Source organism: Lagenorhynchus albirostris, chromosome 16 (assembly GCF_949774975.1).
Source record: "Lagenorhynchus albirostris chromosome 16, mLagAlb1.1, whole genome shotgun sequence".
NCBI lineage: Eukaryota > Metazoa > Chordata > Mammalia > Artiodactyla > Delphinidae > Lagenorhynchus > Lagenorhynchus albirostris.
The window spans coordinates 6,419,360-6,435,079 of NC_083110.1; the positions used below are offsets into that span (position 1 = coordinate 6,419,360).

Here is a 15,720-nt window from a genome sequence, read left to right on the forward strand (position 1 = left end):
GTCCAGTCTTACATTTAGGTATCGAATCCATTTTAAGTTTATTTTTGTGTATGGTGTTAGGGAGCGTTCTAATTTCATTCTTTTATATGTAGCTGTCCAGTTTTCCCAGCACCACTTATTGAAGAGACTGTCTTCTCCATTGTATATCCTTGCCTCCTTTGTCATAGATTAGTTGACCATAGGTGCGTGGGTTTATCTCTGGGCTTTCTATCCTGTTCCATTGATCTATGTTTCTGTTTTTGTGCCAGTACCATACTGTCTTGATTACTGTAGCTTTGTAGTATAGTCTGAACTCAGGGAGTTCGATTCCTCCACCTCCGTTTTTTTCCCTCAAGGCTGCTTTGGCTATTCAGGGTCTTTGGTGTCTCCATTCAGATTTTAAGATGATTTGTTCTAGTTCTGTAAAAAATGCCATTGGTAATTTGATAGGGCTTGCATTGAATCTGTAGATTGCTTTGGGTAGTAGTCATTTTCACAATATTGATTCTTCCAATCCAAGAACGTGTTATATCTCTCCATCTGTTTGTATCATCTTTAATTTCTTTCATCAGTGTCTTATAGTTTTCTGCATACAGGTCTTTTGTCTCCCTAGGTAGGTTTATTCCTAGGTATTTTATTCTTTCTGTTGCAATGGTAAATGGGAGTGTTTCCTTCATTTCTCTTTCAGATTTTTCATCATTAGTGTATAGGAATGCCAGAGACTTCTGTGTATTAATTTTGTATTCTGCACCTTTACCAGACTCATTGATTAGCTCCAGTAGTTTCTGAAGGCATCTTTAGGATTCTCTATGTATAGTATCATGTCATCTGCAAACAGTGACAGTTTTGTTTCTTCTTTTCCAATTTGTATTCCTTTGATTTCTTTTTCTTCTCTGATTGCTGTGGCTAGGACTTCCAAAACTATGTTGAATAATAGTGGTGAGAGTGGACATCCTTGTCTTGTTCCTGATCTTAGAGGAAATGCTTCCAGTTTTTCACCATTGAGAATGATGTTTGCTGTGGGTTTGTCATATATGGCCTTTATTATGTTGAGGTAGGTTCCCTCTTTGTCCACCTTCTAGAGAGTTTTTATCATAAATGGTGTTGAATTTTGTCAAAAGCTTTTTCTGCATCTATTGAGAGGATCATATGGTTTTTATTCTTCAGTTTGTTAATATGGTGTATCACAATGATTGATTTACGTGTATTGAAGAATCATTGCATCCCTGGGATAAATCCCACTTGATCATGGTGTATGATCCTTTTAATATGTTGTTGGATTCTGTTTGCTAGTATTTTGTTGAGGATTTTTGCATCTATATTCATCAGTGATATTGGTCTGTAATTTTCTTTTTTTTTAGTATCTTTGTTTGGTTTTTGTCTGGTTTTGGTATCAGGGTGATGGTAGCCTCATAGAATGAGTTTGGGAGTGTTCCTTCCTCTGCAATTTTTTGGAAGAGTTTGAGAAGGATGGGTATTAGCTCTTCTCTGAATGTTTGATAGAATTCACCTGTGAAGCCATCTGGTCCTGGACTTTTGTTTGTTGCAAGATTTTAAATCACAGTCTCAATTTCATTACTTGTGATTTGTCTGTTCATATTTTCTGTTTATTCCTGGTTCAGGCTTGGAAGGTTATACCTTTCTAAGAATTTGTCCATTTCTTCCAGGTTGTCCATTTTATGTCATAGAGCTGCTTGTAGTAGTCTCTTAGGATGCTTTGTATGTCTGCGGTGTCTGTTGTAACTTCTCCTTTTTCATTTCTAATTTTATTGGTTTGAGTCCTCTCCCTCTTTTTCTTGATGAGTCTGGCTAAATGGTTTATCAGTTTTATTTATCTTCTCAAGGAAGATAAAGTTTTATTGATCTTTGCTATTGTTTTCTTAGTTTCTATTTCATTTATTTCTGCTCTGATCTTTATGATATCTTTCCTTCTGCTAACTTTGGGTTTTGTTTGTTCTTTCTCTAGTTCTTTTAGGTGTAAGGTTAGATTGTTTATTTGAGATTTTTCTTGTTTCTTAAGGTAGGCTTGTATACCTATAAACTTCCCTCTTATAACTGCTTTTGCTGCATCCCATAGGTTTTTTGTTTTTTGTTTTTTGCGGTACGCGGGCCTCTCACCGCTGCGGCCTCTCCCGCTGCGGAGCACAGGCTCTAGACGTGCAGGCCCAGCAGCCATGGCCCACAGGCCCAGCCGCTCCGCAGCATGTGGGATCCTCCCGAACTGGGGTACGAACCCACGCCCCCTAAATCGGCAGGCGGACTCTCAACCACTGCACCACCAGGGAAGCCCAATCCCATAGGTTTTGGATCATCGTGTTTTCATTGTCATTTGTCTCTAGGTATGTTTTGATTTCCTCTTTGATTTCTTCTGTGATCTCTTGGTTATTTAGTAGCGTATTGTTTAGCCTCCATGTGTTTGTGTTTTTTACGGTTTTTTCCCTGTAATTCATTTCTAATCTCATAGTGTTGTGGTCCGAAAAGATGCTTGATATGATTTCAATTTTCTTAAATTTACTGAGGCTTGATTTGTGACCCAAGATGTGATCTATCCTGGAGAATGTTTCATGCGCACTTGAGAAGAAAGTGTAATCTGCTGTTTTTGGATGGAATGTCCTATAAATATCAATTAAAGCTATCTGGTCTGTTGTGTCATTTAAAGCTTCTGTTTCCTTCTTTATTTTCATTTTGGATGATCTGTCCATTGGTGTGAGTGAGGTGTTAAAGTCTCCCACTATCATTGTGTTACTGTCGATTTCCTCTTTTAGAGCTGTGAGCAGTTGCCTTATGTATTGAGGTGCTCCTATGTTGGGTGCATATATATTTATAATTGTTATATCTGCATTTTGGATTGATCCCTTGATCGTTATGTAGTGTCCTTCCTTGTCTCTTGTAACATTCTTTATTTTAAAGTATATTTTATCTGATACGAGTATTACTACTCCAGCTTTCTTTTGATTTCCATTTGCATGCAATATCTTTTTCCATCGCCTCACTTTCAGTCTGCATGTGTCCCTAGGTCTGAAGTGGGTCTCTTGTAGACAGCATATATATGGGTCTTGTTTTTGTATCCATTCAGCAAGCCTGTGTCTTTTGGTTGGAGCATTTAATCCATTCACGTTTAAGGTAGTTATCAATATGTATGTTCCCATAATCTTTTTCTTAATTGTTTTGGGTTTGTTTTTGTAGGTCCTTTTCTTCTCTTGTGTTTCCCACTTACAGAAGTTCCTTTAACATTTGTTGTAGAGCTGGTTTGGTGGTGCTGAATTCTCTTAGCTTTTGCTTTTCTATAAAGCTTTTGATTTCTCCATCAACTCTGAACGAGATCCTTGCCGGCTATAGTAATCTTGGTTGTAGGTTCTTCCCTTTCATCACTTTAAGTATATCATGCCACTCCCTTTTGGCTTGTAGAGTTTCTGCTGCGAAATCTGCTGTTAACCTTATGGGAGGGGAGTTCCCTTGTATGTTGTTTGTCGTTTTTCCCTTGCTGCTTTCAATAATTTTTCTTTGTCTTTAATTTTTGCCAATTTGATTACTATGTGTCTCGGCGTGTTTCTCCTTGGGTTTATCCTGTGTGGGACTCTCTGCACTTCCTGGACTTGGGTGGCTATTTCCTTTCCCATGTTAGGGAAGTTTTCGACTATAATCTCTTCAGATATTTTCTCTGGTCCTTTCTCTCTCTTCTCCTTCTGGGACCCCTATAATGCGAATGTTGTTGCATTTAATGTTGTCCCAGAAGTCTCTTAGGCTGTCTTCATTTCTTTTCATTCTTTTTTCTTTAGTCTCTTCCACAGCAGTGAATTCCACCATTCTGTCTTCCAGTTCACTTATCTGTTCTTCTGCCTCAGTTATTCTGCCATTGATTCCTTCTAGTGTAGTCTTCATTTCAGTTATTGTATTGTTCATCTCTGTTTGTTTGTTCTTTGATTCTTCTAGGTCTTTGTTAAACATTTCTTGCATCTTCTCGATCTTTGCCCCTTCTGTTTCTGAGGTCCTGGATCATCTTCACTATCATTTTTCTGAATTCTTTTTCTGGAAGGTTTCCTATCTCCACTTCATTTAGTTGTTTGTCTGGTGTTTTATTGTTCCTTCATCTGGTACATAGCCCTCTGCCTTTTCATCTTGTCTGTCTTTCTGTGAATGCAGTTTTTGTTCCACAGGCTGCAGGCTTGTAGTTCTTCTTGCTTCTGCTCTACAGCTGTTTTATAGGCATACTTAGATTTCCCTGAAAGTAATGTATCATTGCCAGGATGCAGTGCTGAATGCTGAAATTTAATGTGTCTAAAGATCTGTTTTGAATCTCTTGGAAAGCCTTGACAGCAGTCATTACATACAGCAATATGATTAATATTTTTTTAAATTTGTCTAGAGATTATTACTAAAAATTGTTATAAAACTTGAATATAAATTGTGATAAAATATCCTATATTTCTATACAGTTCTTTCCACATGCTCTATTTTAGTCCCATATTTGAACTTTCATTTAGTTCAAGTTATCATTTAAAAGATTTTTGTACATAACCCTGTTATCCACAGATGTTTTCATTTCTTTGTGTTCTTATTTGATCTTTGTCTAGCCATAGATATGATTCCTCTGTAGTTGTGTCATGTACAATTTGGTTCAATTTTTAGAAATCTCAGCATTATTCTGTAAGTAATTTTATTAAGTATTATAGGTAGAATATTTTAATGACTGCATCTGTCTGGTTTACTTAATAGTTCCTGTCCAGCTGGCATTTTTATGGTTTCCAGAGTTGCTCAGTTACCGAGAAAATGCTATTATATAGAATCTTTGTAAAAGCAATTTTGTTTTTATTTTTAAATTATTGCCTGCTGACAAATTCCCAGGAGTATGATTATACAATCAAGAACTAACCCAACCTTTCAGTCTTGAGTGTTTGGACTTTATTTTTTGCTAGATTTGTTGACAATAGTTTCATTGCTTGAATTTACATTTCTTTTTTTAAAATATTTTATTTATTTAATTTTTTGGCTGCGTCGGGTCTTTGTTGTGGTGCGCGGGCTTCTGTCTAGCTGTGGCGCACAGGCTCCAGGGTGTGTGGGCTCTGTAGTTTGCCGCACGCAGGCTCTCTTGTTGAGGTGTGAGAGCTCAGTAGTTGTGGCGTGTGGGCTTAGTTGCCCCGCAGCATGTAGATCCCCAGGGATCGAACCCACGTCCCCTGCCTTGGAAAGTGGATTCTTTACCACTGGACCACCAGGGAAGTCCCAATTTACATTTCTTAATTATTAGCAAGGTGAGACTTTTCCCCCATGGATTTAATACTTCTCTTTCCTCTTTTGTGAATCATCTGTTCAATCTGTCTGTTTATCTATTGGGATTTTACATGCTTGCATCAGCACACAACCCTTTATGATCAATTGTATGAATTACCCTTTTTTTTTTAGTATATTACTCTCCCTTTTATGCTGATTCTACTTTTTCAGCATACAGAAAATTTTGAAAACCTTCAGAACATTGCCTTATGGTAGATGATACTTTCTTTTTCCTTCTTTTTAAAAATTGTTTAATTGCTTTTATTTGCTAATATATTTGTAAATGCAGGCATTTTACATTTGTGGCAGAGTGACAGTTTATAAAGGATTTTTGTGTGTGTCATCTTATTTAAAGGTCCCCATAGATGATATTTTCTCTGTTCCGTTTCTCTCCTTTCCCAGGCACCCAACGGGAGGTTCCTTCATTCGTCCAAACAAAGTAAATTTTGGAGTAGACTTTCTCACTGCAATTAAGAACCGCTATGCTTTAGAGGATGAACCAGAGGAAGAGGGAAAAGAGCAAATTGTTACAATTGGAAATAAACCTGTGGAAACCATTGGTTTTGACTCTGTTGTAAAACAGCAAAGGTAAGTGGAACTGATAATGGTAGAGCCGACTTTCACAGTTTCATCAAAGTTCAGGATTTAAGGTCAGCCGACTGCATGTCAGTGCTCAGAACTTTGCTTCCAAAGTGGTCTTATCTTTTCTGCAAAACAGTAATTGAGATCAGAGGAATCCAAGGATTGAGTATTCAGGGAAATTAAAGTCCTTATTTTAACACAGGACTTTCCTAGATTGGAAATGAAACACTGATTTGCCCATTATGAATATTTATACCATACTCTGTTGTATTGACTAATTATTAAGAAACTAAGGTTGATGTCTGGATGATAAGTCAAAAATGGAAACAGAAGTCTACATTGTTACCTGTGCCGTGTAGCACAATGGCACCTTCTAGAACCCAGTGGTTCCCATCTCTGGATGCACACCCGCATCACCTAGGCTCCTTTTGAAACATTGCAGAATCCTGGGCCCCATCCCAGACCTACTAGATCAGAATACCATGCATGGGCTCTTGCTTTTAAGGAGTACCCACAAGTGACTGTGTAGCAGTCTGAGGGGCACTACATAATGCATTTTGAAACTGCTGCATTTGAACTTTCTCTGTCCTCTCCAACTCTCTGAACGCAGTGATGCTCTGTAGACAGGCTCACTGCTCATTCTGAGGCACCACGTGAACCAGAGAGCGTGGAAGCTGATATTCACACAGAACCGCACACAACTGCACACGAACCTCCCAGGTTACGCTGGTTTAGCAGCGATGGTCAGTGCGTGGTGTTTGACCCTGACCTGGATGAGGCGTCCAAGTAATGACCCCTGCTGGCCACTTTGGAGAGTAGATTTGCCGCTACTTGGCACAGGCCTGCGATCTTTTACTTTGTCTCTGAAGTATTGAACTGTCGTTTTGTTCAAAGTAAAATTCTTCGCTATCTTTTTGTTGCTCTTGTTGTTATTATTGTCATTAAGATTTAACATGATACAGAATTTAAGTGCACATGGGGACAGTGTTGAAGAGTAAATACATTTCTTTCTTTTTAAAAAAGTTTTTAATTTTGTTTTGAAATTGTGGCCACACTGCACGGCTTGCGGGATCTCAGTTTCCCAACCAGGGATTGAATCCGGGCCATGGCAGTGAAGGCGCCAAGTCCTAACCACTAGACCATCAAGGAACTCCCAGTAAATTCATTTCTTGATATCTCTGCTTTTTAGCACAGATGACCAGCGTTAAAAAAAAAGAAAAGAAAAAGAAAACGCAAAATAAATCAAGATTTTTGAAAAAGCAATAACTTGACAGTTAATTACAAACAGTATACATTCATTGTTGAGGATTTAGAATATATAAATTGAACAAAAGAGAATCATGACTAATGCACCACTGAGAGATTACTAACGTGAATGGTTTTTGCTGTTGATTTATAGAGCTATGTGCTTCATAGGGTTAGAGTTCTTTGCTTTATTTTTTCCATTTATTTATTTTTTAATTAATTTATTTTGGCTGCTTCGAGTCTTAGTTGCAGCATACGGGCTCCTTCAGTTGCGGCACACAGACTTCTTAGTTGCAGCATGCATGTGGGATCTAGTTCACTGACCAGGGATCGAACCCTGGCCCCCTGCATTGGGAGTGCGGAGTCTTACCCACTGGACCACCAGAGAAGTCCCTATTTTTTCCATTTAAAATGCAAATATTTAAGTATCATTTACCCAAAAGGGGCACTTCCCCCCCCCATTGGTTAATCTCTTTCAGAGAGCACCATGGGCTCTGTGAATATTAACAACAGATGCAAACAGATTTTTCCTGCCCTAGTTTATGAGCAGCTGCATAACTCATGAAGTTTTCTGGTGAATGACTCTACTGCCTGAGTATCGGTGTGTTCAGTAATTAGCCAGTGTCTTTCCTGGAAAGGACCCAATGTTGGAGCCAGTCAGGCTGGGTTCAGGTGTCAGCTAAGCCACTTTCTAGCCCTGACAGCAGTTAGAGTTAGTTAATTCTGGCTTCTAAGCCTAGTTTCCTCATTTCCAATGTAATACCTAAGCTGTTAGAGCTGTTGGGAATAGCGGTTGAGATCCTGCCGTGACTGGTAGGCATCACTGCTGGGGATGGAAACCTCTACTTTCAGCCATTGTATTGTCTCCTGATTAATTCCAGCTGACCAGCTTTGAGTTTGTAGCACTGAGAAAAGACATAATAAAGGAATCAAAACCAAATAAAGACCATTATGTGTGGTTTCGCCTTGGAGATGGCTGTGGCTCTGGAGTGGTGTCTGAATTCAGACCTGAATCCCTAAGCTTTGTACCAAGGTTTCCCGGGCCTGCAGGAAACTCACTGGGGCACAACAGGATATTTTGAATTTTAGAGGGAAACAGTGACATCTGTCGGACACGGTGCCAACTACTAGTTGGAGCTAGTTCAGTTTCATGATAGTCCTACTGTTCCTTTCCATGGTGTCACTTCCCTGCAGAGCTGGGTTTTTGGCCGTTCTTGTGCTGAAAGAAAAGCTAGTATCTCCTGAAAATCATCATGGAACGGGAAAAGGAGGTGGTGAGGGTCCAGTCTGATTCCAGGGTTCGGGAAGTTGTGCAGTGCCCACTAGACAGACACTAGTTTGGTAGGACATAAATAATTATTAAGTTGTTTGGCCCTAACTGCTTACTAAATGGAACTGTGAGGTGTTTCTTTTGGCCTAGGGGCACCTTGGAAAATTACTGAAACACTGTGAAGGGCCCTGTGAACTGAGGAAGTTTGGGAGCCTCTGCCTTGGAACATTGCTGCCGTCTTTTCCCCCTAGTTTCTGGTGATTGTAATAGCTGATGCCTTGCATGGTGGTCTTAGTATTCCCCCCAGAGGTTTTCAGTTTTATGTTTATTTTTATAAATGCTTATAAAGTGACTTACTGTATGTCACACAATATTCTGAGAGTTTCACAAATACTGACTCACTAAATTATAGCATGGACTTCCCTGGTGGCACAGTGGTTAAGCATACTCCTGCCAGTGCAGGGGACACGGGTTCAAGCCCTGGTCCGGGAAGATCCCACAAGCCGCCGAGCAACTAAGCCCACGCACCACAATTACTGAGCCCACGTGCCACAACTACTGAGCCCACGGGCCTAGAGTCCATGCTCCGCAACAAGAGAAGCCACCGCTGTGAGAAGCCTGTGCACCGCAAAGAGTAGCCCCCTCTCACCACAACGAGAGAAAGACCGCATGCAGCAACGAAGACCCAGCGCAGCCGAAAATAAATTGTTAAAAATTATCATAGCATTTTAAAATTGTAAAATATACATAATGCGTGATTTACCATCTTAACCATTTTTAAGCGTATAATTCAGCAGCGTTCGGTACATTCCCACTGTTGTGCAACCGTCATCACCTTCCATCTTCAGAACCTTTTCATCTTCCCAAACTGAAACCCTGTAACCCTTCAGTAACAGCTGCGCATCTCTCCCCACCCAGCCCCTGGCAACCACCGTTCTACTTATGTCTCTGTGAAGTCGATGCCCACTTAGGTGCCTCATATAAATGCAGTCATGCAGTGTTTGTCCTTTTGTGACTGGCCTGTTTCACTCAGCATAATGTCCTCCAGGTTCACAAAGTTGCAGCATGTGTCAGAATTTCTTTCCTTTTCAAGGCTGAACAATATTGCATTGTATGGATTGACCACACTTTATTCGTCGGTCAGTGGACACTTGGTTTGCTTACATATGACGGTTGTGAGTAACGCTGCCGTGGATGTGGGTGTGTAGATGTGGATTCTGAGGCACACGGATGTGAACTCACCCAAGACCAGAGGAGCGGTGGAATCGGGACTGGAACCCAGGCAGTCTGGCTCCAGGCCCTGTGTTCTTAACTCTCCGGCACTGTAACACATGGGCTCTTTTAATGAATAGAACAACACAGCTTCTCTACACTGAAAAAGTGGCTTCTGAGAGTATCTAGAAAAGCTGAAGACACGCACTCACGCTCTCTAGGCTGTATCCCTAGAGAGACTTTCCCACGTGAGCGCAAAAACTGTACAGTGGTGTGTCCTTCAGCACTGTTGGGACTAATCTGCCTGTCCCAGGGGAGGAAATAAATTACCTGTGGTCTTTCCGTATAGTAACAAACTACAAGGTGTGAAGGTGTGTGCTCTGGAGCACATGTCCACATAGCTACATCTTACTGCTGAATAACGTACTATTGAGGGAAAAAGTCAGTTGCAGGAGGATATACGCAGTACACTACCATTTATGTCAAATTTCATAATATACAGAAATGCTGTAATTGTTTAGGGACATAGAAATATGTAGTAAAGCTATTAAGAAATGCTTAAGATTAAGTCAGCGTCGAACACAGTGCCCTGGTTCCCTACGTGGAACAGAGGAGGAGGGGAGGGGGTGATGGAAAGGGATGCAGAGGACTTCACTTAATGTGTGTCATGTTTGTAACGCTTTGTTTCTTTTTCTTTTCTTTTTTCTTTTTACAGTAATGCTTTATTTCTTAAGTTGGGTGGTGGCTCCTGGAATTTGTTATTTCTGGTGCCTTTTTATATGTCTGAAATACTTTTCAATTTTTTAAAGGGCCAATGGATAGCGTACGTGTTTATGCATACATGTGAACTATGTGTTTTTCATGCAGTCAGCTGAGCAAGTTGCAGGAAGTTTCTTTGAGGAACTGCGCAGTAAATGGTCCTGGTGACAAAGGAGGAATTGCCAAAGCTTGTCCTAGTATCCTTCCCAATGAGAAGTCGTCACTGGGGTCTGACTGGCTTTGACACTTGAGTGAGACACCCTGGTTGCCTACCCAGTGTCCATTCTCCTAACAGGGACTCGGTCTCACCTGGGGTTGTCCCCGCCCAGGTAAATTGTTACCTTCCTAGACCCTTTGCTTTCAGGTGAGGCAGTGTGACTCGCCCCAACCAGGGAGATGTAACATGGGAGTTTCTGGTTGGGGCTCCTTCGAGGGGGACAGACGTGGCTGGATCTGCTTCTGTCCATTACCCTCCGTCCTCCCCTGCCTTGAGTGCAGACAGAACGCCCAGGGTTTAGCAGCCAACCTGTGGGAAGAACGCCATCCAGGGCGACCTGGGAGGGAAGGGATGGAGAGGGGCCGGCATCCTGGATGGTACCCGGGCCACTGCGCCAGCCCCAGCTGCCTTCCTGTGAGGGAAGAAGATAAACTCTTTCCTTTATTAAGGTTCCTGTTCATGCAGCTGGATGCAGTTTTGTTATAATACCTCAAAACAGACTTTTCCAAAGTTTGTCATCTCATCTCTACCTTCTCTCACGAGTGTGTTTTTTTGCCCTGTATTACTCTTACTCCCACAACTAAAAATACAGGAGGTAAGTTTAAAAATTCCCAGTAAACTTGCTCCATTTTGTAGTCTGGTGGAACACAATTCAAGTGCTGCTTGGATCTGTGTCTCCTGGGCTGCAGTCTAAACAAACCCCAAATAAATGCATTTTTTTGGCCTTAAAAAAAAAACCCAGTGGCAAATGAAATAGACTTTCTCTAAGCGAATGAAATAGACTTTCTCTAACTTTAAAAGGTCTTCTCCCAATTCCTTAAGTCTGCCTAGTCTGTACATAATAGTTTATGCAGAAGGTAGCAGCTTACAGTCAGGTTTCTTGACTGAAGAGATGGCAGATGAGAGTAACTTTCTTTAGCAAAATGTTTCTAACCACCCTGGTGGTACCTGCTTTGTGGTGACAGGAAAGGTCGTTAGGCAGCCGGGTCAGGGCATTTCGGGGTGTGGAATGGAGCTTGTAAGGAGCAAAGTGCCACAGAGGTGCCCGGCGCATTCTGGAATCTGCCTGGCCTCCTCCTAAGTGGTTTTGGAAGACTGGGACTCGGGCGGTTCTAGGCTTATCTTCAACACAGAAAAGATCTGGTCGCAGAGGGGTTTGGGCGTGTGACTTGTTTGGTTGATTGAGTTGTCAGCAGTGTGCTGGGGAATCAGCGTCTCGTTTGTTTATGCCGCGCTCTCTGCTGGGGAAGAACGTCCCCTAAGACGTGAGGCAATGAGGTTTGGTGAGATAACCAAGTCACCGCTGATATCTGCGGACTCAGTGATGAATGCCGTGCACTTGCTGATTGAATTCTTGCGCGAAGTTGAAGGATTGCCTGGTGTGTTTAATCCAGTCACCGTTTTTAGGCTGATTCCTCTCTGAGGTCGTTCGCTCAGCTGGAGCTGAAGGCAGTGGGAGTGTGTCAGGTTGGCGAGCTCCGCTGGGGAAGAGATGCCTCACCAGCTGGCTCTGAACGTGGGGAAGATCCTCTGCCCACAGGAACAAGAGCACCAGGAGCTCCCTGGACTGCGCGTGCGCGCGTGTGTGTGCGCATGTGTGTGTGTGCACACGCGTGTGGGGCCGACATTCATGACTGTTGGCCTGTCTGGAGTTGATATCAGAATGCAGGTGGTGCCTGTGATCTGTACAGACTGCAGAAATATGTATAATTCTGGCTACACAATGGAAAGCATGAGTGAGTGGAGAATGACTGGCCTCGAACCCTTTCCCACCAACCTAATGGCCCAGAGTTAGCAGAGGCGGTGGAAATGACGGGCGGCTGGAGTTGGACCGCCAGCCCTGAGACGTGCCGGCTCAGCCATCGCATGAGGGCCCGCGGCTAGGGTGGAGCGGCTGTGGGACACAGGCGGCACGAGGGGCCGCACTGCGGGGGCCGGAGGGAACGCCCACGTCGGGGTCAAGCCCCTCTGCTCCTGTGGCGGCTATGAGACCCTCCGAGGAAGCTTTCAGCCAGGTGGCCGCCGAGGATGCTCGGTCCAGCTGGTGTCCAGCAGGCGCGTGCTTGCAACTCTCCTGCTTGATTCGGCACCTTTAGGTGGTAGTTGTTCTACTAGGGAAGAAAAGCCCAGCTTTTCTTTGCCGTTTCTGCCACTGAGCTTCACGCTGTCGGCAGTGAGACCCAGAGCTTGGATGGGTCGTGCTGCGCTGTGTCTCATCTTTAGGGCAAGAATCCCGCCCCCAGGGTTCTGGGCGTTATTTCCGAGTCCCTGCTGCGCCCCGGGTTTTTCTAGAGTCTCCTTAGGTCGGGAGGCGGCAAGCTGTTCCCTAAAGAGCCAAAGAGTAAGTAGCTTAGGCCTGCGACCCACCAGCAAACTGGAGGAGGTTGTGTGGATGCTTACAGGACCGCCGGAAACACAAGCATTTAAAACCGTCAGAACGGTGCTTAGCTCTCTGGCCTCAGTTCACCCTCAGCCAGCGGGAGCCGGCACAGGGTCTGGCGTGCCTGTGCCGGCCGGGTGGGGTTCATCCCCTTCTGAGCATTTCCACTGCCTTCTTTCCCCTCTTCCAGCCACCTCGTGGAGCTTCCTAACTGGTACCTGCCTAAAAGGCTTTCTTCTTCAACCAACCCTGTTGATTGACGCCACTATTTTTATTAAAAGCTACTTTCTCCGTGTTTTATGCGTAAAGACGCCCTGTGGCATAGTGGGCTTTAAGGAAATGGGCTTTGGATTGAGGCTGATTTGGGTTTAAATTCACACCTGTTGGTCTGCACCAGGCGCACGGTTACCGACTGCTCTGCGCCTCCGTTTTTTTCCTTCCATGATAAAGGAGAACGCTTCCGGCACCCAGTGGACCACGCAGGATGCAGGCGGTGGTGGTTCTTTGATCCTGGCTCTCTTTCCCGCTTTGGCCTCTCCTCCTCAGCCTCTCCTGCAGAGGTCGCTGCGCCCCAGGCTCAGACCCCTGACCCTTGGCCTCTCTGTTCACACTTGTTCCTGAGGAGACGTGTCCAGCCTGCGGATGCCGGGCTCCTGCACTTCGGCCTCTAGCCCAGACCTGTCCCCACTCAGACTTGTTTGTCTGCTGTGTATCTGATACCTGTTCGGGTGTTTCATGGTCATCTCGAATTGAACACGTTGGGACATTAAGTCCCCTGAAACTTGCTCATCTGTAGTCTTTCCTGTCTCGGTAAAGGGAAGTTCCAGGGGCACTGGCCAAAAACCCTGCAGGTAATTTAACTCTTCCTTTTTTCTCACCTCTCTCATCTGAATCCAGCGGCAAGTCCCAGCAGCTCCGCTTTCCTGCTAGGACACCGAACCTGACATCCCCATCCCCTCTAGCGCCCAGTCGGGCCTGAGCCCAGACTGCTCAGGAACCTGCGCCTCCTTTTTCTGCTCCGTCTTCATTTCCCTGCAGTCTGTGCCTTAGCACAGCAGCAGAGTGACCTTTTAAAGGCCTAGCTCCGCTCACACCAGTAGCTCCCCTTTCAGGCAGAGACTAAATAAAGTCCCGCAAGGCCGTTTGTGATCGGGCCTGGCCCCCGAGGCCTCGGGGACCTCCCTTCCAGACCCCCAGCCCCTCTGCCCGGGCACACGGGAGCTTGCCGTCCCGGCCGTAGGCCACACCTGTTCCGACCTCTGGGCTTTTGCTATGTTGTCCCTTCTGCCCTGGTGCTCTTCTCCGGGATGGCATTCCCTCATTTCCTTGAGTTCTCTGCTCACACATCACCTTAGAGAAGGTGGTCTTCCATGAGCAACGTGTATAAATTGCTCACACACCCCCTCTGCTGCAGGCCCGGCGCTGGTACTCTGATATGTGTCTGTATCTGTCACGCCAGAGCTGCAGTGCTTACTGATCGGCGTGTTCACTGCTAGACACCTGGCCCCCAGCCATCATTTGCAGAATAGAGGAATGAACTGCACAGCTTCTGCACGTATCAGAGTAGCGTGTGAGATTCTCCTTGAGCTGGGCCAGTCCTGCTCCAGGCTTCTTTCTGTCTCTTGCCCAGGGGTTTGGCCTCTTGATAGCACTGCCATCAGGTGCCTTTCTCTTTCTGTTCTACTGGTTTACCCTCTCTGGATTCCTGTACCAGGGATGGTGGGTGTCACACTCACTCCGTCCAACCCACAGGAGACCCTCAGAATTGCAGGCCTTTCTTAGCACTTTTGAACATGTGTCCAAGCTAACCCGGTTGGCCCCCGGAGGTGCCTCTCCTTACTTGGATTCCTGCAGCACAGAGCTCAGCGGTGCCCTCCAGGAGGAGATGCGTGTGCTTGATGTGAGGCTGCAGGGGCTCCTCAGTGCCAAGGGCAAGGCCCCTGGGCGCACCTGAGGTGCTCGATGATCACAGTTACCATCACTGTTGGTTTTTCTCTTTTTGTTGGATAATGCTAGAATGGTTTAGCATTGACAACATTTGCTTCTCACTCATTTGATTGTCTGTGTCTGTCGCAAGTTTGTAGCATGTGACAATGAACTTTTTAGTTTCTGGATGAACAGCTGGATGATTAAAATGGGTAAAAGTAATATGTGCTCATGAAAAAATTTCAAGCAGAATAGAAGGTATAAAGTGAAAAGGGAACAATCCCATGTTCCAGAATTGAGGTAATTACCATCCTGTCTTTTATGAATCTTTCCATATTGCTGTTTCTTAACATGTGCATTTAGATGTTAGAAGCATAGATTTGTCAAAAAACCTGTTGTCATCATGGGATGAAGTCGTAGATATTGCTGATCAGCTCAAGCACCTGGAAGTCCTTAATCTCAGGTATGAACGCGCGGTTGCCTAATTGTCGGCATCTCTGTGGGAAAGAGCTGGGGAGGACGGCTTAGTTGAATTTATTTATCTAAGTTTAACTTATTCCTTAATATTCTTTGATGATTCTAGTTTTGCAAATGGTCACCTGCGGTGATTCATTAATAGGTAACGTGCTTTCCTTTTGGCGCGGGCGGCGGGGCAGGGTGGCTACTGCGCTGAGCTGGAAGGTCTTCGTGCTTCTTACAGGCCTGACCGTAGAAGATGGCCCATCTGGGGACTCGGATATTTGCGTGGGCAGAAGGGGATGTGATTAACCTTCCAGCACTTAACTGCTTTAGGAATGAGTCATTTCATCGGGGTGCTGCTTAATTCAGTTCTGATAAGGAATTTTCACTGAGCTCTGTATTTAACTAATGTCACAATTT

The 15,720-nt window shown here is 44.2% G+C and overlaps 1 protein-coding gene across 5 annotated transcripts in view; it reads left to right on the forward strand.

Moving 5' to 3' along the window:
* TBCE (tubulin folding cofactor E) overlaps positions 1-15,720 on the forward strand; it is a 115,922-nt gene that overhangs the window by 89,485 nt on the left and 10,717 nt on the right. For 4 of the 5 annotated variants that reach the window (XR_009536132.1, XR_009536133.1, XM_060126502.1 and 1 more), the window contains 3 exons: positions 5,653-5,838; positions 10,427-10,515; positions 15,205-15,304. Coding sequence is in view for 3 of the 5 variants with exons in the window: in XM_060126502.1 (XP_059982485.1) it covers positions 5,653-5,838; positions 10,427-10,515; positions 15,205-15,304 (375 nt within the window). In the remaining 2 variants the exon portion in view is untranslated. The remainder of the gene's footprint in view (positions 1-5,652; positions 5,839-10,426; positions 10,516-15,204; positions 15,305-15,720) is intronic. The other variant, XM_060126504.1, reaches the window with a different exon arrangement.